General features: G+C 37.5%; 1 protein-coding gene across 3 annotated transcripts; it reads left to right on the plus strand.

Moving 5' to 3' along the window:
* Window positions 1-691: 691 nt before the first annotated feature.
* On the plus strand, window positions 692-25,085 carry slka (STE20-like kinase a). Of its 3 annotated transcripts, none has more exons than XM_065296758.2 (19): window positions 692-1,579; window positions 4,678-4,842; window positions 6,836-6,884; window positions 8,831-8,980; window positions 9,157-9,229; window positions 9,346-9,540; window positions 9,935-10,016; window positions 10,087-10,218; window positions 10,365-11,363; window positions 11,443-11,573; window positions 11,700-11,823; window positions 14,396-14,575; window positions 17,015-17,107; window positions 20,303-20,432; window positions 20,937-21,061; window positions 22,094-22,282; window positions 22,373-22,498; window positions 22,606-22,719; window positions 22,881-25,085. In XM_065296758.2, exons 1-19 carry the CDS (start codon window positions 1,430-1,432, stop codon window positions 23,025-23,027), a joined length of 3,354 nt encoding a protein of 1,117 aa, XP_065152830.1. In that variant the 5' UTR covers window positions 692-1,429; the 3' UTR covers window positions 23,028-25,085. The 3 variants fall into 3 exon arrangements, with proteins under 3 accessions (XP_065152830.1, XP_065152831.1, XP_065152832.1); XM_065296759.2 differs by lacking the exon at window positions 17,015-17,107 and adding an exon at window positions 17,693-17,764; XM_065296760.2 differs by lacking the exon at window positions 17,015-17,107 and having other exon boundaries at window positions 693-1,579.
* Window positions 25,086-25,233: the final 148 nt, after the last annotated feature.

Raw genomic sequence — 25,233 nt, forward strand, 5'->3', positions numbered from 1 at the left:
TCTCTGATGAATCCTCTTTCCGATTGTTTGGGGTATCTGGGAAAAAGCTTGTCTGGAGAAGGAAATGTGAGCACAACCATTAGCCCTGTGTCATGCCAACAGTAAAGCATCCTGAAACCATTTCTCTATGGGGTTGCTTCTCAGCCAAGGGAGTGGGTTTACTCACAATTTTGCCTATAAGAACACAGCCATGAATAAAGAATGGTACCAAAGTACCAACTTTTCCCTAACATCCAAGAACAGTTTGGTGACGAACAAGTGGCTTGAGGAGCAAAACATCGAAATGCTCAGAAAACTCTCCAGACCATAATCCCACTGAAAATGTATCAATCCTTAAGAGACAAGTGGGCAAACAAAACCCCACAAATTCAAGCACTGATTATAAAGTTGATTGACAGCATGCCAGGGCGAAATGCAGAAGTCTTGATAAAGAAGGGTCAACACTGCAAATATCGACTCCTTCCATAAACTTAATGTAATTATCAATTTCTCAATAAAAGCCTTTAACACTTATGCTTGTAATTACACTTCAATATAGTATAGTAAGTAACATCTGACTAAAAGATCTAAAAACACTGAAGCAACAGACTTTGTGAAATTGAATTTGTGTTATTCTCAAAATTCTGTCCACGGCTGTCACTTCTCCACCGTTTCCATACCAGAAACAACTGCGCATGCGTCAGTGCTTTCACCGACGGGCACGCGCCTCCCTATCCAAAACGTATGCGCTTTGATTCCTTCTGCAACAACATCATCGAGAAGTTGGAGACACGAGAGACATTTACCTCAACATCCCAATTAGCGTGGGCTGACTTGCTGATGTCCTGTAATGTGTCTTATCGTTTTTTTTATCGAAACAGTTACGGTTGGCTAAGCTGTAACACACACCCCTTTCTGTGAGGAGCGAGCTCAAGGAGTTTGGTCATCAGCATCCGCTCCGCATTTTACCGTGTGTTAGCTACTTATCCGTATTCACGTTCAATGATTTTATTGTACAGTAGATATTTTTAAACGTAAAGTTTTAATACACGAGGTCTATTTGGTTCCGAGGTACTATTTTTAGAGGGACAAGGTGTATGAAGAGGATCACACACACATGTAGCCGCTGTGAAGCTAGCCGAGGAAGTGGACAGTTACTTTTCCACCCCTGTACGGTGGCAGGAGTCGCCTATATGATTGTTTTCTAGGCATACAGTTATGGAGGTGCTAAATGTCACATAAGTGCTGACCCTTTTGAGAGATTAAAACTTTCGTCATCGCCAACGTGATTAATCGACGTCTGTAACTGTTACGTTAAATGTGTTAGCAGGGGATTGATAATCCACAGCTAACTCATTAGCCCCAAAGGGTTTAGCTCTTTATTAGTTTATTACTGTATGGTGTGTCTGTCAAAATTTACGACCATAACTATCTAGATTGCGTTTAGAGGATGTCATTTTTCAATTTTCGGAAGATATTTAAGTTGGGTACGGAGAAGAAGAAGAAACAGTATGAGCACGTTCACAGAGACATCAATCCCGAGGAAGAGTGGGAGATCGTGGGTGAACTCGGCGATGGAGCCTTTGGGAAAGTGTATAAGGTAAATATCACCGAGTTGATGACACTTTATTTGAGTATACACCAGTTAATCGTTGACACTATGCTAAATAATACGAATATATCTCAACCTGCTATCTTACGGTTCACCGCCACGTGAGGATGTGTTAACTGGGTTTCCTGACCAGTACTGACACTCCCTTTAATACATTCAGTGTGTCTTCGTTTATAGGAACCTAGAACTGGACAGTTTTTGGGCGAAATGAAGTCATTTGAGTTCAAGAATACATTTAGGTCTAGTTATGATGTGATGACTAATCGCCCTTTCATTAGCCTAAATTGCCATGGTAACCCCAGTTTCATCCAAAATACCAGTGTTACTCCGTTTACTGTGAACTGTATCATTGTCAACAACAACAAAAATAAACAAAATAGACAGTGACAGTGTTTCTACATCTATATTTATTATAAACCTTTTAATATTATAAATATTTATTATTGAATACAAGAAAGCTTGACAACAGGCAAGTTGCACATATAATATTTCCTTTTTTATTTCCTCTCCTCATATTCTCAAGTGTTTGTCAACACAGTTTTCCTTGTGTTGAAGAACCTGTTGAAGTTGGTGGTTAAACTGCATACAATTTCCACCATTCCTGTCATTCCCTGCCTGTTACAGGCTTTATTTGGCCTAGTGGAGAATGTTTCCATACTGCTCCCATTTACGGAATGCATTGTGTTTTTGAGATCATAAGTTGGGTGTGTATTAAAAATTGCATACAAACACCTTGAGGGATCATTTAGTGGCATGATTGCTATGCAGCCAGATTAGCCTTTATATTATTTGAGCTTCTATTAGGAAGTAGTTATATTGATAATGTTACTGTCGGTTTTCATACCAATAAAACAAAAAACAGCCTCTAAATTGAATAAGTATTGTTTATAGGCAGCTAGCTGAATACATGACTTGAACAAGGATCTGTGTCATGTGCTTGAAAGACGTTGTCTAATATAAGGAAGTACCACAGTGTAAATGAATGTGACATCTTATGCAGAGGTGTGGCAAAGTTGATGTACACTCAATGAATCACCCGGCTCTTCCTGCTTCAGGGCTGTCAGCCATCATCTCTCTCACAGCATTTCCACAGCTAGTAAAGGCTGTGAAACTGTGTGATGTTTGTTATTACTGAGGTTTAGCACCTTTTGTATTTTTAGTATTTTTCTTCACTTGATTTGGTTAACCAGTATATTGGAATCACGCGTAAATAAACATAATAAGCCAAACAAACGCTAAATGTTTATATGTCGTATGCATGGTAGGTAATGATGTCTTTGCCTGACTGGTTTGTGCTAAATTTGGTTTTCTGTTTAAGTGACCATGCTGTCGTCTGTGTTTTGAACAATGAGACAGCTTTGCCATGGACCTGTTATTGTGTATTCTTATCAGTAGTAGTACAATGCAGTCTTATGCCAATTATTTACTTTCCACAAGCCGATAAAAGTGTGACCCACCCTGCCGCCCAGGCTAACTTGGTCTTGGAACAATAATGGAACTCAAATGAACCCTACCCTTCTCTCTTTATGCATGGTTTTTCAGACATATGGAGTTTCTATTAAAGGTAGAGATGGACATGTGGTTGTTGTACACAGTAAAATGGAGAGAAAAGACTTGTTAAAATAAACGTTGACCTACTCACACTTGACAGTACACTTCCCTTTCGCTGGCGGCTCCTCTGCGTTTCTGAGTAGATGTAAACAAACTAAGCTTATCCCAGAATAGAATCAGTGTAACATGTCATCGATAATGATAGATTTGAACAACGTGCTATACACCCCTATTAAGTCATTTTTAATTATACATTTTTTTAATATATATATTTTGGAACATTTAGTTAATACAAACACAAAGCTGGAGGAGATTCACTGGTTGTGTATTGTAGCACACAGGGATAACCTCACAGCCTCATGGAGATATTTGTTTCCTCAAACAGCCTCTGGCGTGGCTCATGATGAGGTAACCTTGCCATGTTTCCGTGTTTTTCTTCTGCTTTTAAGCACAAATGATATTGCTGATGTGTCAGTTGTGTTACAGGGAGGGGCATGTTTTATGAAAGATAATTTGTTTTTTTGGTCATAGATGGAGCATGCCGATGGTTTTTGTTATTACACAGTTTTGTAATAGTGATACAAACCTCATGGGCGTGGGGCAGGCCTATTTCTCAATCTTAAAGAATAAGCTAGTAAGCAAGTCCAGTAATACTGGCACAGTATGTTTTGAATGTTTTTGGTTTCACTATGTCACTTATGTTGAAATAATCTGTGGAATAAGTGGTTTTGTGATAACGTAGGTCAAAGGCAATAGATGTAATCTTACAACATTCAAGATTTTTTATTCATAGGCTTTTGGCCCTGAATTATCATTGAAAAAACTATATTGGCGGTTTATTGGATTACTTTCAAACCACAATACTAAATCATATTTTCTATCATGCCAATAAAGTAAATATGTGACCTCTCCTGCCAAATTTAGTCGTCATGAGCAAATTTTCAAAAATGAGTTATTGCCATTTTCACATTCTCTATTAAAAAAACTTTTAAAAATCAGTTGATAGATTAAGAAAAGTCAATTTTGAGAAAAACAAGTTTAACTTAAAGGGATAGTTCGGCCAAAAACGATATTAAACCCATGATTTACTCACCCCCAAGCTGTCCAAGTTGCATATGTCCATTGTTTTTCAGACAAACACATTTTCGGATATTTTAGAAAATATTTTAGATCTTTCAGTTGATTAAATCATAATATAGATAATGGATAAGTGTTTTTTTATGAGGACAGTACATTTGTTATAATGCCATGCATTATAATCTATATCTATGCAATTTTTTAATACGGTTAATGTTTTTTGTGTTTTAAATAAATCTGCATGTAATTATGCTCTTGATACCTAACTAAAACCAACCCTAAACCTACCCTGAACAACACGCATCCAAAATAAGTGCAATGTATTAAACGTTTTTCTTATGCAAATACACAATAGTTAAAGACACTAATATAAAGTGTGACCCTTTTTACAGCATCCTAAAGGTATTTTATGTCTTTGCTAACTGTTGATCCTTTCCCACTGGTTGCTTTTATCTCAGGCTCAGAACAAGCAGACTGGAGTCCTGGCAGCAGCGAAAGTGATCGATACCAAAACCGAAGAAGAGCTTGAGGACTACATGGTAGAGATTGACATCCTCGCTTCCTGCGATCATCAGTACATAGTCAAATTGCTGGATGCCTTTTATTATGAGAGCAAACTATGGGTGAGTGTCTCTTTTTAGGAGGAAACTTAAACTTTGTCACTTTCGGCTTACTGCAGGCAGATACACACAGATTGACCTCTGTAGAAACAGGATATGTGAATGCACTACATTATCACCTTGCTTATGAAAGAAGTAGCAGGGTGTTGGCTAAATAGTGTAACACAAACTAAGCTTTTTTTTTTAAATACTTTTTAATACTAAGAAAACATTAAATCAGAATGTGTGCCTAAGTCTTTTTTTAATGTGTGCCTGGCCTCATCAATGTGTATGTAATAGATGCTGTGTGAATGGGAAGATGCATTATAGTGATGTGCAAATAATTGTGAAATTGATATCACAATTAGAGCCACAATAATAACATAATCATCAAAAGCTGTAATTGAACTCATTTCTGTGCATTTCAGCAGGTGCGTTGTGCATTAAAAACAGCTACGAAACAAAGAATTTGTTAATATATATATCCTTTTTAAACCTGTTTCATACTGGATGCGTAAGCAGGACACGTGCAATGCATTTACAGCAAATATTCTTTGTTCATTCACATGGGCAGCACACATGCAGCTGAACCACATCTGTCTGTCTACCACAAGTACCACATCGGATCAGTATTTTACTTTAGTCTTTTATGTTTAATGAACTTGGTGTCAAAGTTAAGGGCGTGTCTTCAAAATACTTATTTTAGTGCTGATCTGGTTTACCAGCTTGTCAGCATTGTTTTCCGACCACTCTCAACCGGTCACATACTTTTTCCAGTGTCGTCATGTTTACATGCAATTTGTGTTGTTTATAATGTATATAATAAATTACTTTTATAACATTTATGTAAATGTATAAAACACACTTTAGTAATTAAAAATACAATTTTTTTCAGACAACAGATCTTTCATTAAAATGCAGCCAAAATGCATTGTTTATGTTGCTTTAAGATTTCTTGAGCAGTTAGTTTACCTGCTCATTTAATTTTCATATTTTAATACTGAATAATGACAATGAAGGTGTCAGGGCTTCATTACTACAATTCCTCTTAGTTCGTATAAAGTATCTTATATAAAGTCTGTCTCCCCCAGGATACCTATGGCAGGATGGTTTTATATAACCTCCCTCCATTCTTGCAGTTGGCACATATTGAAGGATAATGGCCTATTTCAAATGACCAGAGAAAGTGCTCATGAATTAATTAGATGCAAGTCCATCCGTTTTGGCCGAATGCCAATCAAAACATATTAATGCACAGTTCCTACAGATAACGCTATGTATCGAAATGGATAGAGTTCCAACAGTCAGTGTCAAGACTATGTAAAATATTTACAGGAAAGCGCCTAAAATCTGCTCTTCAGTCAATTGTTTGTCACGTAGCGTTACATAACTCACCAGCCTCTTGTTGAGTTCATTGTTAATTCAGAGGCAATTAACATTTTATGGTGTTAACGCTGTATAGAAGCTTTGCAAACGGTTAATTCTGTTATGCTACCACACTGTTTTCTCAGTTATGTCTGTCTATTACCTCCCTTTATCTCTCTTCTCTCATTGGTAAGAGCATGTCATAAGGTTTGTATTGATTTTCCAGCACCTGTAACCTTAGGCGTGATTTTAAAGACCAGCTGGTATGGCCAGTGTAATATGATGGTGTTCGCTTACATAAAGCTTTTATCATTTCACGAGTTTCAGGTTTCATAGATTGCTGCAGTGCTGTTGGTTTCCATTATCTAATATACTGAAAAATAAGTGAATGCTTAAGTAACCTAATGCAATTAGTAATCATGTTAGCAATTTCACAAATGTTGTATCACATCTTCAGTCTAATGATATCCAAGAGGGGCATTCACAAAGACCACTGAACAGGATTATAAGGGACTTATTAGCCTTTTGAATAGATGCAAAATAAAACCATGCTTTGTGCTTGTAATGAGAGGTAAAGAACTACAGTGCAAAATTGGGGCATACGTTTCATACATTGTTTATTAATCTGAACTTTCTCTCTCGGGTTCTTTAGATTCTCATTGAGTTTTGTGCTGGAGGGGCGGTGGATGCTGTTATGTTAGGTAAGTTGTATTTTCTTTGTTTAATAGAAGGTAAAGGAGGCATTGTGGTTGTCTGAGTCATTTCTGCTGTGTGCTTTGTGAAGTGATGTTGCTTTACTCCAGACTGGCACATCACAGTGTGCTCATTTTTGTCAGTGGATTGGAGCAAGCATATAATTATCAAAGTCAGATTTCAAGCCGTGGTTAGACTCTTTTTAAAGCTACTCAGCCTTTTTCTGTATTGGCTGGAAGCGTTGAAATGTCCTAGTCTTGTGTAACTAGAATGGCAAAAGGTCTGGTCCACATTGGAGCTTTTTCTGGCCAAGACACGCCCACTTAAATATAAAGCGACAAACCACAGTTCACTTATGTGTTATTTGCTGTTGTACAAAAACAAGGAAAATAGGGGACATTTGGTATGTGTGTAAACATATGCTGTGTAAACATATGCTGTCACTCTCAAAAGTTTTAAAACACTCACTCTTTATTTATATATTTTTTTCCACATTACAGAATAATAATAAACTTGTCCAAAGTATGCCATAGCATAAAATGTTTTTTTAAACGTCACTCTTCTAGTTACACTGTGTACTAAGGAATAATACTCTCATTCTGGCATAATAATCAAGGACTTTGCGCAATGATATTATGCAGCAGCCAAAAATAGTCCCCTTGGTAACTTTCAAAAGCGGGGACTATTTTCAGGGCACTGCGAAATATCATTACACCTCCTGCTGCAAAGATTATTACGCCAGAATGAGAGTATAGTCCTAGCCATATCTGCCTAGAAAATTGCAACTTTAAATTTTCGGTCGGTCTTAGTACAACTAAGTCTTAAATAGGAAAAACATCAAAGCTCTTTGGTTATTTTTGAGCGCGATGCTAAATGGTCTAATCAGATTCAATGGATTATGCTAAGCTGTGCTAAAAGTTGTACCACCAGACCCGGAGATCAGCTGAATGGATTCCAAAATGGTAAAAATCAAATGTTTAACTCTAGGGGAGCTGGAAAATGTGTATATTTTCAAAAAAAGTGGAGTGTCTTTTTAAGAAGGTGTGGCTGCCAAGATTTGTTTGATTGTTCTGGATCATTATTAGCTGATTCTTCAGGCCCCTATCATATGACCATTTTGACAACAAAGACCCGCTTCAACGACCGTGTAAACAATAACATGGAGAATGAGACAGAACTTCTTAGCTGGCTTTTTTAATAGACTGTGTTGCAGTTTAACTTCGCATTTTATAAAACATCAGCTGCCTACGTGCACAAGAGGCATCTTTTACACTTACAACCCGATACCTTGTAAAAACGACATCCAGTCTAACTGATAAAAACCTTTGAGCTCATATTTAAGAAAGTTACATGTCAGCCAATTGGATTAAAGCTTGCCATGTTGAGAAAATCTGTTGTAGTTGCGCAATCTACGTTAATTAAAAAAACCTCTCGTTCTGCCGTCTGTTTATTCTGCTGTAATGAAAATGCACTTCTTCCACATTTAGCCTGTAAGAGAGGTGTTGCTGGTAGGAGGTGTTAGGGTCGAGGAGGTGTTCCTATGATTGAAAGTGCTTTTGTTGACTCACTCTCCTTTCTAGTTTTTTGAAGGCCTCTCCAGGCATCTCTTCTTCCAGTAAAGGCCTGGTCAGATTGCTTGTGGGAGCATTGTGCTCTACCTAGCCAAGAACAACAGCAGACAAGTCTATTAAAATAAGCTGTAGCCTTACATTGTATTTATAGATCATGTGTCTAATTCTACATAGATACACATCAGAGCAAAAAAAGCCATATAAGTGACATGCTCCATCAAAATGAATCGTAAGGCATAATGGGTCTCAATAAATCATCCTATCGTGTCAGATAATGTCTAAAAAATGGTCTGGAATCGTAAAAATTTATTCAAGTTCATTATGAATGTATTCAAGCAGTGACTCTTTATTGTGTGTTTTTGTGTGTGTGTGTTTATCTACAGAGCTGGAGCGGCCACTAACAGAGCCTCAGATCCGTGTTGTGTGTAAACAGACGCTGGAGGCGTTGACTTACCTCCATGAAAATAAGATTATTCACAGAGACCTGAAGGCTGGAAATATTCTTTTTTCTGCTGAAGGGGACATAAAATTAGGTAATGTCTTCCATGAACCATGCTTAAATACTGTCAGGCAGCTGATAGACAAACACAAGAATGGGTTACTACGAGTAGATTTGCCAGTTAAAAGGCTCTTTTGAAAAGAACAGGTCTCTTTATTACATGTTGCTGTCAGCCATATGTCTCTAAACTTAATCAGTGTGTCCTCTCAGCTGACTTTGGAGTGTCTGCAAAGAATACAAAGACTCTACAGAGAAGAGACTCTTTCATTGGAACGCCATACTGGTTAGTCACTTAACTGGTCAGGAATTATGAGATCGGCCGCAACATAAGAATCCAGAAGGTATCTCATATGCATAAATGTCTCAAAGTCCTGTCCTTGTCTCTTTTTTAAATGGAAGGATGGCACCCGAAGTTGTGATGTGCGAGACGTCGAAGGACAGACCGTACGACTACAAAGCAGACATCTGGTCTCTTGGTGTCACTCTGATCGAGCTGGCACAGATCGAGCCACCCAACCACGAGATGAACCCAATGAGAGTCCTGCTAAAAATAGCAAAGTCTGATCCCCCCACACTCGCCTCTCCATCACGCTGGTGAGAGCTCTGAATCACTGCTGCCATTTTACGTGCCATTTTACGTATCATTAACGAATCACAAAAGGATTAGCATTTTTCAGCCAGCATGTGAAAAGCATTATTCACCCAGTATCCAGGAGAGGAGTTTGCTATGTGTGAGATGGTTAGCGAGTTTAAAAGGTGTTTTATGAAATGATATTTTGATTGCTGATAAATCAGCTCTTAACTGAAGGAGGATTAATCCAGACCGCAGGCTATAGAGCTGATGAATCACATAAGCAGTCGCCCACCCCAACAGATGAGCAGCCTTGAACCTTACAGCCTGTTGCTTAGTGGTTACCATAATACCCTTAATGAAGAGCCCATGTGCAGCCAGCCCAGTCTTTATTGTTTTTTTTACTGTGTTTAACAGGTCTCCAGAGTTCAGTGATTTCCTAAGAAAGGCACTGGATAAGAACATAGACAACAGATGGAGCGCAGTGCAGCTTCTACAGGTAGGGACATTTCAGCTATTTCTTGATTCATTCTGGTTAGCATCTATTAATAATCCCTCTCTTCTTTCAGCATCCATTTGTTACAAGTGTGATGGATAACAAACCAATACGTGACCTGGTTGCTGAGGCCAAAGCAGAAGTGGTTGAAGAGATTGAGGACGGAAAAGAGGAGGAGGAGGAGGAAGAGTCTGAAGCACAGCTGGTATAAACTGTTCTTGACTACTTATGTCAGCTTGATTTTTCATACTAGATTTCTGTCTTTTCTTACAATAACCAGTCACCAAAATTAACATAGTATTTTACATCTACTTGGCAACAAATAAGATTGTTTCTATTTGTTGGATGTAGGCCAAGCCTGGACACAAACGTGCATTATCGGACACCAGCATTGGCAGCTTAGAGGATGAGAGACAGAGTCAGAGCACACCAACTCTTGAGTCGGTCACAGAGACCGTTGAACCTGAGAGAAAACCCAGTTCAGAAGACCAGGCTAGTGACAAGACCTCAGAAATTAAAGAGCCCGAGCATGTTGAAGATGAGGTGATGAATGGGGTTACTGCGCCATCGGATGCCAGCACAGAGGACTCCATACCTACACCAGTTCCCAGTAAAATAGAGATTTCTGATCAGCCAAATCCTCCAGCATCAAATGACAGTGAAACTGTCTTCCACGAGATTGTAACTGTCAGCGAGGAGACTGGAGAGGAAGAGAAGAAAGAACTGAAGGCGGAAGAGCAAGCAGAAAAAAATAAAGAAGAAAATGAAGAAACGCAGAAAGTGGAGGAAACCGAAACACCAATCACCACAGACGACGAGGAGAAACATGCCCAACTTCCTGAAAAAGCCTCAACTGAACCAACTGAGGAACAAATGCATACAAACAACTTGGTGGATGAAGAGAAAACCGTTACCTTGCCAGATGTTCCTACAAGAGAAGTGGAGGAAAAGATTCCTCAGGAAGCAACAAATGCCCAGGATGACTCTAAAGAGGAGCCAGTACCCAGTGATGCCCCAGAAACCAAAGCCAAGCTCAAACCGGAAGCTATACCTGCTGAGGAAAAGAAAAAGGTGGATGTTGCAGAGGAGACATCTGCAAATGAAATGCCTACTGTTACCATCAATGGAGAAAAAGAAGAGGTCACCAGTGCAGCAGAGGACACTGAAGAACCCAATGAGGACAGCCCAGCGAGTGAAGTGAAAGCGGCTCCTGTGGCCAGACCCGATGCGGAAAAAGAAAAGGATTCTGACTCCGGCAGCAGTTCTGCTGCAGATACCAACAGCATCGACATCAATCTGTCAATCTCCAGCTTCCTCTCCAAAAGCAAGGAGGGATCTGTTTCCATACAGGTACCAAGATAACTAAACTTATGCCCAGATATGCTTCAAATCAAGCTATACCTTGAATAAAGTCAATTCCTTCCCACAGGACATGAAGCGGCAGAAGAAGACACTGAAGAAAACCCGCAAGTTTTTGGTTGACGGGGTGGAAGTCAGCGTCACCACATCCAAGATCGTCTCAGACAATGACACCATGAGCGAGGAACTGAGATTTTTGAGGTGTCAAAAAAAGCTGACATCAAACACTAGCCTAGATTGTGGGCCAAAGCTGGCATTACATCTATTCTGTAAATGATGAAAAGTCTTTAATATTAATTACATGTGAATGTCTCTGTTGTGCTGTAGGCGTCAGGAGCTTCGAGAACTCAGACTGCTGCAGAAAGAAGAGCAGAGAGCTCAGCAGCAGCTCAGCAACAAACTCCAGCAGCAGAAAGAGCAGCTCTTCAGACGCTTCGAGCAGGAGATGACGGTTAGCACCATTTTACCTAACACTAGCTGCGTTTACATGGACAATTGTAATTTAAATGTTCAATCTGAATGAAAATGCTCCATGTAAACACCTCAATCAAAATAAAGAGGCTGTTTACACTTGGCATTAACATGTGTTTTAGTCGATAGGATCACAAGTGGACGACGTTAATGCCAAGTGTAAATGGTGTTCAAAACGTTTTGAGCTCGACCACTTTCAACCACAATAGGAAGTAGTCAAAAACTCTTTCGATCGGATTGCTTTAATGTGTTTGAACAGCCACATGGACTGCCTTCTCTCTGCCTATTTTTCTAATCTGAGGTACTGAACACAATGTTTTACGTCTTTTCTGACTACTGGCGCGTACTACACAAGGTGTACAGCACTATGTTTTTTTTATTTTTTATTTTATTTAACCTTTATTTAACCAGGAAAGTCCCGCTCAGGTAAAAAACGTCTTTTTCAAGGGAGTCCTGGCCAAGAGGCAGCAAAAACATAGTCAGTTACATTTATAAAAGTTGTTACAATACAAATAATTAAAAACATTTACAATTTATACAGATCATTTCAGGTTCTCTCAATCTGGCCTTAAAAACATTTGAGGAAATTTTTAGCCTTTCATTGATAAAACTAAAGCGGCTGATCTCCTTGTAGTTTCATTTTGCAAACGTGTGAAAGTTGCGCAATCTTATTTCATCAATTGCGCTGAAATATCAGAGAAAGCTTTAACATATACATGTACAAAACACTGTGTAGCATGTTTAAATACAACAAAACCAGTGGACTCTTGACATAAAATTAGTTAGTGTCCATATAAACTCGTCATTACTCCCGCTCGCGTTCAAATGACAGAACACACAGACCACCCCCTCAAAGTATTCAGGACAGAAGCGGTCGAAAGTGGACAAAAGAGACGGATTTAAATACCAGGTGTAAACGTGATGTGTCTCTCTTGTCCACTTGGGACCTGATAGATGAAAACACATCTTAATACCAAGTGTGAACAGCCCTAAAGAGAGCCAAACTGATTAAAAATCGAATTGATTTTTTTAATGGAAAATAAATATATTCATAAAAATTGTGGAAAATGTAAAATGTTTTTTTCACATACATTTTACACCATTTGTCAAAGATTATTTAGAAAACAGAGCTGTTTTCAGCATATGTCCAGACAAATTTGACAAAAACGCATAAACATGTACATTTAGTAATACCTAATAAAATGTATTTTCTTATCTTACAAGCCATGAATGTGGATAAAATATTTAATATTTCTCATTCTTTGGCGCAATTGGCAGTTACACCATTTGACATTTTCAGGTCCATTCAGTCTTAACTTTCATAAAAATGGTGCAAATGTAATAAAATCAACATAAATACTCTATTTGCATTGAAATATACCTTTAAAACAAGTTTTTTTAAAAGATTTTTGAATTTCTCATCTTGCCAAACTGTTGTTGTCACTGACCCTTATACCTTTTGTTATCCGCTCAAAAGAACATGTAAACACTTGATTGGGTTGATAACTAAAACTAGGGTGCTCTACGCATGTGCAATCTTCTTCTTATCTTTTTTTAATGACAGTTGGCAAACTTACTTAAAGGTGCATTTCCGCCACCTGCTGGACTGGTGTGTGAAGCATATGCCCTTGTGCAATGACCTAAAATTGGCGTAATGACACATAACGCAAAGAACGCAAGCTTGTGTTGTTGAAGTAAGTCACATGAAGTGGCTGTCTTGTCTTTCTTAAATTTTAAGATCTAATGTAATCTCCTTCCAATTCTCTGTAAAGTGATATGAGATAGCGTTCTCTGGTCTGTCCGTAATTTATACTCTGATTCAAAAAAGCACTTGTTGGACTTCATATGGCGCTGCACAGCCCTGCTTGAGCGATTCAGTACCAAGGATAACTGTGGACTTTAAACTCGCTCTCGCAGACGTCTCTACAGCACCACGTGAAGTCAAACACGCTTTTTGAGCACACGTAAATGGGTGTTTTTTGCTGATGTATGGTAATCAGTGTGGCACAAAGCTCCATGTGCTCGTGGTTTATTATTATGACCTGAAATCGATGCACAGCGATTTTAGGAGGATAGTTGTATGCAAATCTTGAAACTGCGCAAACTATATTTGTGCAATGTGATCAAATGATCAAATCTGATTTGAAGCTTATACCATATGAACATGTACATCAATCCGATCACATTATAAAGTGTTCATGTAAGCGCTATGATAGGATTTATCAATCAGAATGATTTCATTCAAATTGTCCAATATTGATTTATGCTGTTTAGTTTTGCCTATATCCACTTGAGTGAACTGTTTTAGTTTTCTTCACTCTCTACTCAGATTTAGCATTGTGTTAGTGTCTTAACAAAACCCACAAGCAAATCATAATCTAAACATCTGCACCATGTATATTTATAATCAGTCAAGCTGCTGACAATGAGGTCGGCATCAATAGCTTGAAGTCGTCTCAGGGACAGCATTGCACAGCTCAAATTGCTCACATCGCATTAGCGGCCGGTTACAGTACTTAGTCTTTCTTATTCTCTCTTTACCTCCTCTACAGGGGAAAAAGCGTCAGTATGACCAGGAGGTGGAGAACCTTGAGAAAACACAGAAACAGGCCATAGAGCGTCTTGAGCAGGACCACACCAACCGCCTGAGAGATGAAGCCAAAAGGATCAAAGCAGAGCAGGATAAGGAGCTCTCCAAGTTCCAGAACATGCTGAAGAACCGCAAAAAAGAGGTAAGGGGGAAAGAGAGATTTGGAGTCAGATGCATTGCATGGCCTGTCGCTTTATTGGCATTAGGGATGGGCATTTGAGTAATTTTGTAATAAAGTTAATTGAAACTTTACAGGTAAATCGATTTGTGTTTTTCTTCAGACTGGTTAGTTGAGAATGACTTGACTAATCAGTTACTCGTGCACATCCCTATCTGGTGCGCTTTCAGATGGGCTGCTTTCATTTTTTTCATTCTTGTTTTCTGGGAAGGCAGCTTTTAATAAACCAATTATACTCTTGGGCTTTCGCTGGTGAACGTATGCTAGGAGCGTTGCTTTTGAATCACAACGCAGCTGCAAATAAAGTCATTTCCTCATCTGTCCTTTCCGACACATCAGCAGTCCTAATTTGTATACAGACTTGTTAATGTAAAGCAGTCCTGTTATCATCACATTCTTGTATTCAATTATCTTCTGCCTGAACAATGCCTCAGAGGCAGATTTAAAGGTTAAATGGGTATAAAGCATTGGCTTATGAAGAAAATATAGTCTCTCTTCATTTCCTCCAATGTTCCTCCTGCTGGTGTTAATATGTATAGAATGATTTTTAAGCAAGTTATCATGCATGGCTTCATGGATCTATCACAGGTTGCTTTTAGATAATTACTGCTGCATTTCCTTTCCTAGTAACAAGCAAAATATCAAGGAACCCTATTGCATGACAAGCCTTAGCCAACATATGCGCTCATAGAGATATAGTCTTGTATGAGATGTTTATCTGACATGAAGCTTTGTATTAGCACCATATGTGGTTTTGGTACTCTCTGTGGCTGGTGTATTTCTTTTAGACAGCTCTCTCTAATATTCATCATCTGCATGGACATGCTTTAATGATGTCTTTTATAGCAGTATCTTTTTTTTCTCTCCCTCTCTTTCTTATGATACACTTTAAATGCATCTTGACAACTATTTATTGAATACTAGTTGATTGTTATAAATGTAGTTATTTTTTAATTTGTTTAGAATATGTATATGTAAAATGACTTTTTTACAGAAAAAATAAGTAACAGAAGTGTTTTTGTAAATGTCACTAATGGTTTTGCTTGTGTGAGTGTGTTGCGATGAGTGCTGTGGTGAAGGGACTTTTCTCATTTCATAGAAATTTACCAAATTGATTGACTGTCTGCAGACTTCTTTTTATGTACTAGACCTTTCTTTCTTAAAATTTTATTAAGGGGATGTCTATTACAAGATGCACACTTCTGGGCCTGTGGTTAATATTATGGGGGAAAAAGATATAAATGAAAACGTTATTTCACAGTATTTACAGAAATTGTGTCCGTCCTATGCATTTACTGGCACAAGCAGTTCAACTTTGAGGCTGTTTACATGACAGCGCTTTCACGTTTTTAGACAGGAACGTTTTAATGCGTTTTGGGGTATTTAATATGCTAAAATTGCTAACTTTTAAAGAACGGGTCTTGATTTCTTTGTCGTCTCTGTGTGAACTGTGTAAATGCAAATCTGTGATAATTGTGACATTAGGCAGATGTGTTTTTTCAGTCTATATACGTGAGTACAAAAAAACATTCATGGCAGCCTACAGGATTTATTAACGCTTTTCCAACAAAGTTTACAAAATTTTGGTGCTTTAGGGGTCCAGTGTAGTAATAAACCAATCTCGTTGTACGTGTCTTAACCAAACTGCTTAATGCCTTTGCCATTTTAGTTATTTTTTTGTTTCTCTGTAGAAGAATTGATATGTGCAGAAGCGTGAAGTGTTTGTTTTCAAAGTTGCATCGCCATCTACTGGCCTCACATGCATAATACAACATTTTTAGTCATTTTTGCGCATCCGTGTTAATGCAGATCTTTTTGACAGCGTTGTCAGGTGTACATGATATTTTTCATAAACGCATATTATTATTATTTATTACATTGTTGTTGTGTAAACATTGACTGATGCTTTGGAGTCATTGGTCACAAGGGACAATAATAACAGCTTTGCAAGTTTTTTTTTTATACAAAGACACAATTTAGCACATCTTACTAAAAAAGTAGGTGTCAGCTATAAAGAAGTGTGCATCTTTTTAATATTTGGATTTCTTTATAGGCTAACAGCCACATTCTGAAGCTGTAATGTTTCTGAATGTGAAGATGGGATCTGTTTTAGTTTTTTACGGGCTTTCAGGGTTCCTCTTCAGCTTCTCATTAACTCTTGATATAGTAGTGGATCATGGGCTGTTGTAGTCATCTTTTTACCTTCTAACATGGTTGAGTCAAAAATAATCGGTGGTTTGGGGATAAGTATCTTTCAAATACTAAACAAATCATCATCATATTGGTGAATTAACCCCTTCCTGTCAGAATTTGCATGACATTCCCACACTAATGATTTGGCTATAGTAAGTCTCTGCGTAATTGAAGCCTTCATCCCCAACAGTCTGCATACTCACACCATAGGTCAAACAAGAGGTCGGATATTCCCCCAAACACATAAGAAAAGACCTCATGAAATGCTTAAAGGAAGACCTAGCAATTGTTCAACGTGAAGAGGTAATTTAGTCACAAGCACACCACACACACACTACCTAAACATTCAAATCTTATTTACCACCTGGTTTTAACTTTAAAAAAAATGACGGTTCTGCCTTAGAATTGCTTTTCCGTTTCTGTTAATGCGTTTTGGTATCGATGTTTATCAGTATGTGTTTCCTGGGATTCGACTGATGACCTGGTTGCTGCAAGTATTGCATGCTCCACCAGTTTAGATTGAAGTATACTGGGATTTCTATCAAAAGGTTTTTTTTTGAAACGCAAGTATGTCACGTCAGAAATATAACAGACTGCTAATGTTGACTGCTGCAACTCATCACGCATGTCGAAGATGACAACTACCCTTACTGACCTTCAGACTCACCTGCTGCTAAACCATCTCTCCCTGCATCTGCTTGAACAGATTTCAGAAGTCTTAGTCTTGCCATTGGTGTCCAAGACCTTTAACAGATTACTGCAAGACAAATAAAACAATTCGAGAAAAGAGTGTATGAGACTTGTCCAGTTTGCGTGGCGTACGAGTTGAGTGCTGATGTGTGTCCTCTGTTCCTCACATGGTGGAGTTGGCTGTGTTTTGCTCCACAGGGTGTGGCCCAGGTTATGATACAGTCTTTTCAGTTGTCCTCATGTGCTCTGTTCAACGCTCAGATGCAGGATGTAAGTCTCTTTTCTCCTCGTGTCTCAATCCTCTCACATGTGCCCGTTCGACACGCGACATATGGAACACACTTACGAACACATGCACAACAACAAGTCCTAGTGTATTTCATTAATGCCTTTGTAGAGATGTTATTGTTTAGCTAACCTTTAGTTTAGCAATTAAAAATCAAATTGGAGTTGTCTGTAAGCTGTAAGAGCAAATATATGCTAAGGGAAACCCCATATAAAATGTATAGTTCTTCAAGGGCTTTGACTAGATGCAATTTTTATATGAAATGAGGCATCAATATTCTATTAAGAAAAGCTTGGTTCATGGCCATATCATAAACTAAACGCTATTGGTTATATTGAAAAGGACCTATCCTTTATATCTTTATTGTATGTCCTATTCTAACTTCCTATTTCAACAGAAAATATGTGACCCTGGACCCTGGTCATAAGCAGCACGGGTATATTTGTAGCAATAGCCAACAATAAATTGTATGGGTCAAAATTTTAGATATTTTTGTTAATGGCAAAAATCATTAGGATATTAACGGATTAGTCTATTTTCTTTTTAAAAAATCCAGATAATTTACTCACCACCATGTCATCCAAAATGTTGATGTCTTTCTTTGTTCAGTCGAGAAGAAATTATGTTTTTTGAGGAAAACATTCCAGGATTTTTCTCCTTTTAATGGACTTTAATGGACCCCAACACATAAGGCATAAGGGTCTTATCTAGCGAAACGATTGTCATTTTGAAAAAAAAGCACTTTTAAACCACAACTTCTCCTCTATCTCCAGTCCTGTGATGCGCCAGCACGACCTCACGTAATACGTCATCACGTCAAGAGATCACGGATGACATATGCAAAACTACACCCCAGTGTTTACAAGTGTGGAGATATAGGATCGTTCCAATGTTGTTGTATGTAATTATAATGCCTTTGTGTCAGTTTATTGTTTGAAAATGGTCCGCAAATGTGCGTTTTATATATGTAACACGTGACCTTTCTACGTCATTACGCAATTATGTGAGGTCGCGCTGGCTCATCACACAGCCAGAGGAAGACGAGAACTTGTGGTTTAAAAGTGCATATTTTTTCTTTTTCTTGCCAAAAATGACAATCGTTTGGCTATATTAGACCCTTATGCCTCATTTGAGATTGTTTAGAGCCATTTTAAACTGCATTTTTAAACTCCATTAAAACCGTTAAGTGTTGGGGTCTATTAAAGTCAATTAAAATGAAAAAAATCCTGGAATGTGTTCCTCAAAAAACATAATTTCTTCTCGAATGAACAAAGAAAGACATCAACATTTTTGATGACAAGGTGACGAGTAAATTAATAAACCGTAAATATATCAAAAATGTATTTAACGTTAGTAATTGTTGCTAAGGACTTCATTTGGACAACTTTAAAAGCGATTTTCTCCAAATTTCGTTTTATTTTTGTACACTCAGATTACAGATTTTCAAATAGTTGTATCATGGCCAGATATTGTCTTATCCTATACCATACATCAATAAAAAATATATTTATTCACATTTTAGATGATTGAGTATCTCAATTTAAAAATTTACCCTTATGATGTCCAGGGTCACATCATCGAAATCTGCAATTATCAAGATATTCCATTAGATCATTAAATGAAATAGTACTATTTAAAGCATGTGGAAAATCATCAAAGACAGCAAATAGTCAGCACCTGGAAACTTTTTGGTCTCATGAATCACAACAGTATTGTTTAAACCCACACCCAGCTAATATATTTGCTAAATGACATCATAGCAGAAGTGATTTATTTACAGACAGTGTTGTAGTGTTTGGTTGTGATGTCGACGGCACATGCGGGCAGGATGATGCTCTGTTGTTTTGGAGTGCTGTCGCTGTGTTGCTGCAGTGTCTCCGTATCTCTTCACACTCAGTATCTCTGTACCCTCTCTCATACTGTTACTGAAACTCTAGTCAAGTTTCTGTGCATCACATGTTGCTTTTTTCTGTGTGCCACCACTGAAGGTCAAGTTCAGGAAATATCATATCTCTCAGAGATTTAAGATGATAAGCATTTTCTTTATTGTTGTTGTAGTTATTTATTAAAATATACTTTGTGTACTATACCTATATTGCTCTAGTTAAGGCAGATGCATGACCTTCAGGAGGGCCCACATAGAGATGTTAGCTAACAAAAAGAACGGTGCCAATACGCTTTTTTTGTTTAAATCAGTGTGGGAAAAGGCTGGGCCTATACCTTCAGGTTTTAGATGCATTGTTTCTAGTTTCCTCTGTTCATATACAATCTTTATCCATTTATCATGATATATGACTGTTATATCTTTGTTAACTTGTGACTTTTGAATACTTGTGCGTGCTTTTACTCTCAGTGCTGTGGTATCAGTGCTGTGCTAGTGGTCTTGTGATATACTGTTTCCTGGAGCTTGTACAGATGTTCAGATAATAATTTATAACACCCCTGCTGTCTTTGCACCCCATTCCCTTCCTCTCTCTCTCTATCTATCTATCTATCTTTCTCGCTCTCTTTCTCTCTCTTAGGAGCAAGAGTTTCTCCAGAAGCAGCAGCAGGAGTTGGATGGAGCTCTGAAGAAGATCATCCAGCAGCACAAACTGGAGATCGCCACTATAGAGAGAGACTGTCTCAACCACAAGCAGCAGCTCATGAGAGGTCAGAGAGATTACTTTAAGAAGTTTACATATTAATATTGTAGTGTCAAAATACTTTTCCTTATCGCAGAATAGCATGCAGCTCAATTGGTATTGATTGGTTATTGTAGGTTCTTAAAGCGGTGGCTCCTAAACATGGTGACACATTCAGCATAAACTATTTTTTTTATCTAGGTCACATTTTCAAACCACAGAGAAAACGCCTACCTGCACGAACAGCAAAAACACTGCACCTTAGTCATTGCTGTAAAATTGAACTGCAAATTATTTTCTTACCATGGTCCAATTATATGGTTCTTATAAAGGCCATCTGTGTGCCTCCTGAGGTGTGGCCCAGATCTCATTTGATGAGACAGTGTTGAAATCATCCATCTATGACGTTAACTGATGTATTATGAGCCATATTGCCTAATGACAGCATTCGTGTCTAAACAGAGTCAAGCGTTTTGGTTTCCTGGTTAAACCCCTGCTTAGTGTTTCATTTTCCTCTTTCGTAAATGTGCAGCTCGAGAGGCTGCCATGTGGGAGCTGGAGGAGCGCCACCTGCAGGAGAAACACCAGCTTCTGAAGCAGCAGCTGAAGGATCAGTACTTCATGCAGAGACATCAGCTTCTCAAGAGACATGACAAGGTGACACAATTAGAGATTGTTTTGTGAACGAGATGCAAAGATAAAAGTATTTTTTTGCATTACATATGAGTTTGTGCTGTGTGCAATTATTATGTATATATAAATACACACACATTTATGTATGTATGTATTTAAGAAACATTTAAATGTATATATTTATTTATATTTTTATATATTCTGTAATATATATATACATTAAAAACGATATAAAAATAAAACATTTCTTTAATGTGTGTGTGTGTATATATGTATGTGTGTGTGGTAAAATATGCATAATATTTACACACAGCACAAATTCATATATTATGCAAAAAATTACTTTTATTTTGTATGAGATTCATCTAGATTAATCTATGCACAGCCCATGACATATGTGTGTGTGTATGTGTATATATAAATATATATACCAACAGACTTGTTATTTTAGAAGTTTTAATGTCCATCCATATTTATTGTTCAATCTATTTTATTAAGATACAAACAGAAAATGCAGGAAATGTGTACAAAAAATAAAAATAAATAATTTAAGGACTTAATGACTTTTTTAGGCATCGTCGGTATTTAGTGTGACTTCTCTTGGCACTAAACACATCTTGAGAGTTTTTGAGCAGAATGAAGTGGAAAGACTAATTCTTTTAAAATTAGAAATTAGGATTTAATTTGATCTAAGTTAAAGAAATCTTGCAGTTTTCTGCTATTGCTCAAGTGGAAAGGGAGTTTACCCTAAAAACTTGACACATCAGTTTACATTTTTATACAGTTTTAATACTAAATACACATTTCCTGTATTTTTTGGATGTATTATATTAAATAGACTAAGAAAAAATTATATATGACTACTATAACATTGCTAAAACAACAAATCTAATTCTGGCATGGTGGCCTAAGAGTTTTGCACGGTACTGTATATACATGGAGCTTAATAAACTATTAATAATCTGATTGACTGCTCGATCAGAATGAAAAGCCTTCTTGTTAATGCATTCAGCATCTATTAGTAGTCACTGATCATTTGTGTTTTGTGGTCATCAGGAGATGGAGCAGATGCAAGGTTATAACCAGCGGCTGATAGAGGAGATGAAGAACAGACAGGCGCAGGAGAGAGCTCGGCTTCCGAAGATCCAGCGTGGAGAAGCAAAGACTCGCATGGCGATGTTTAAAAAGAGCCTGCGGATCACTGGCACAGGAACGCCAGAGCAGGACAGAGAGAAGATCAAACAGGTCAGACATTGTATCGTTGTCTTTGTCAAAATCAAAAGAATCAGGTGTTACGTAACCTTCCGGAGTTAAGTGTGTTTTGTTTTCAAACAGTTTGCCGCTCAAGAGGATAAGAGACAGAAGAACGAGAGGCTTCATCAGCATCAAAAACATGAGAACCAGATGAGAGACCTGCAACTACAGTGTGATTCCAACATCAGAGAGCTTCAACAGATGCAGGTTCGTAACACATTTACGCTTGCACTTATCTGTCTGGCCATTTAAATTAATCTAGTGACTATTGCGCCCCCCTCTGGTCGTAACGTGCACTACCTTATTGCCATCAGAATGAGAAGTGTCATATGCTGATTGAACACGAGACTCAAAAACTGAAGGAGTTGGACGAGGAGCACAGTCAGGAGCTGAAGGACTGGAGGGAGAAGCTTCGGCCCAGGAAGAAGGTACTTTATAAATGCACAGTGTGCACAAATTAAATTATGCTTGGATTTCTTAAGTATATAAAGAAAACAAAATTTTGTATGAAGCCAGAATGAATAATATACTCGAATAAGTGTGTGTTTCAATCACAGGAAATGTATTATTTCCTTCTGCTCTCGATTAGGCTCTGGAAGATGAGTTCACACGAAAACTGCAGGAACAGGAAGTATTTTTTAAGATGAGTGGAGAATCTGAATGTCTCAACCCCCAGGCACAGAGCAGAGTCTCCAAATTCTACCCCATTCCCAGTGTTCACTCCTCTGGCTCATAACCTTCATGCTTACGCTGATGCACTGAAGGGCTTTTTGAAGGTATCTGATATCAGAATAAACAAATGCATGGGGTTAAAATGCAATGTATGAAATACACAAGAAGGATTTATTTTAACAGTGAAGGACAAAACTTATGCATTACCATGAATTGCTTTTTGCCACATTGAATCCAATGGATTAACGTTTTAGTTTTCTGTCCGTGGTCATCTGGTGATGTTAATTTGTGATTTAAGAAACAGCGTTGAATACACTCGGGCAATATCATTTTGTCATTTTGGAATAAATGAATAGGATGACCTTAATGAGGGTTACATGGTGCAAAGCCCGTAAAAGCATGATTTCACGAATGTTTGTGAATTATTGCGAGGTCCCATTTAAAGAAAAAAACTTGTTGACACTGTGGTCACTGTTACAGTCTGTTCTCTAAATGTTGCACAAAGGTTGCACAGCTAACTTAATTAGCATATCAATGCTGTTGTTATCAGCTGTTATTTGTTGTTGTTGTTTTTTATGTGATTTTGCCATATTGATTTGTTGTAATGCCCATGCAGAGTTATTTTAAAACAAAAGTCTTTTTAACTTTCTTATTAAAACCATATTTGTTATTATTGGTGCATTAAAATGCAGCGCCCATAAACTGAAGGAATGTAAGCTGTAAAATGCACAATTTAAAACCAATTCAACATATGCAGTAGTGATCTCTTTAGTGCGTTACGAAGAAAATGTGCCCTAATATTTTATATGACGTCTTTGGCAAGTCACTTTGCAGTCCACAGCACCCAAGTTCATTCATTTTGTATGAACAAAATAATTTCACATGTTTGAAGGAGAATAAGTAGGGCAGTCTTTGCCTCTGAATGTTTTTATCTAAGGTATTAAGGTGTTAAAAAGTGATTTAATGGATTTAACTGAAGATTGAACATCTTTTTATTGTTTCATCAAATTGTCAGAGTAAACAAATATATCATTGCATGTTACATTAGTTATGTTTATTAATTTTAGGGGTTTTATGGAAGACAATGTATTGTAAACAATGTAATGAATAGATCTGACCGAGCTGCAACAGTCTGCATAAGCATTTCATTGGAAAGACGTGGTCATTTCTTACTGTTACTGAGGACTTTCCACCTGACTCGAGCTCTATTTTTGATAACACGTTTCGTCCAAATAGTTTTTTTTATCTGATCCATAATATGACACATGCTGTGCTCATACTTGCATGCTGAGAGAAATCCCAAATGCTGTATTTGACCAGAGATGTGAGCTCTTTGAATGGACAAGGCGTTTTACATGGGCTCAGTTTTAAAGGTATGTGCATTATAAATCAGGATACCTTTCCAGAGAGATCTCAGTTGTTACACTGCTGAACATTATTTACCTTTTACAGCACTTTGATGGAATATCTGATGCATATTTTAAGGTCAATTTGATTATGTATCTGAAAACCTGTGTCCATTGATATACTGTAAGAATGCTGTAAATAAAACTTTCATTGTATTTTGATTTGTTGAGTTTTTTCTGTTTGGACTTTGGTTTATTTTGTTTGGATTGGTGTCATCCATATTAGTTACATTCTGATCTTTTACAAAACATTATATTCATTCAGCAGATTTATACAATACAAAAACAGCCAAACCATTGTAGTAAAAAAATAAAGGCACTTTTAAAGGCCACTGTTGGTTAAAAAAGTAAATTTCAAGTGCTTTTTAACATCAAACTTACGATAAAAATTCAAGACTGTTGTCTTAATCCCACACTAGTAAAGCACTGATAATAGGGAAGTTTCTCGGACAGGGCTTATCCTAGTCCCAGACTAAAATGCAATTAAGTGCCTTAATTTAAAGGAGACATATCATGAAAATCTGACTTTTTCCATGTTTAAGTGCTATAATTGGTTTCTCAGTGCTTTTATCAACCTAGAAAATGTGAAAAAGAAAAACACAGTAACTTAGTTTTCGTAAACCATTCTCTGTCTGCAAGCAAGTAAAAAATTTGATCATTGAAATTTGTCTCCCCTTATGATGTCGGAGAACTTTACATACATACTTTTTTCTTTATTTCTTTAAAGCAACACTATGTAGTTTTTTTACCTTTAAATAATGTCTCTAAAATTATTTCAGTGATAGAACAACTTTTAACTGGACAAATTGTACTGTTGCTGCAACCCAAGCAGCCTCCTAGCTGCTACAAGCACACTCTGAAAGT

This window comes from Paramisgurnus dabryanus, chromosome 20 (genome assembly GCF_030506205.2).
Source record: "Paramisgurnus dabryanus chromosome 20, PD_genome_1.1, whole genome shotgun sequence".
Classification (NCBI taxonomy): domain Eukaryota; kingdom Metazoa; phylum Chordata; class Actinopteri; order Cypriniformes; family Cobitidae; genus Paramisgurnus; species Paramisgurnus dabryanus.

Coding starts and splice junctions, on each gene's coding strand:
- slka (XM_065296758.2), top strand. CDS start 1,430: ATGTCATTTTTCAATTTTCGGAAGATATTTAAGTTGGGTACGGAGAAG. Junction 20,433..20,936: donor CAAGCAGCAGCTCATGAGAG/GTCAGAGAGATT, acceptor GTAAATGTGCAG/CTCGAGAGGCTGCCATGTGG. Junction 22,283..22,372: donor ACAGAGAGAAGATCAAACAG/GTCAGACATTGT, acceptor GTTTTCAAACAG/TTTGCCGCTCAAGAGGATAA.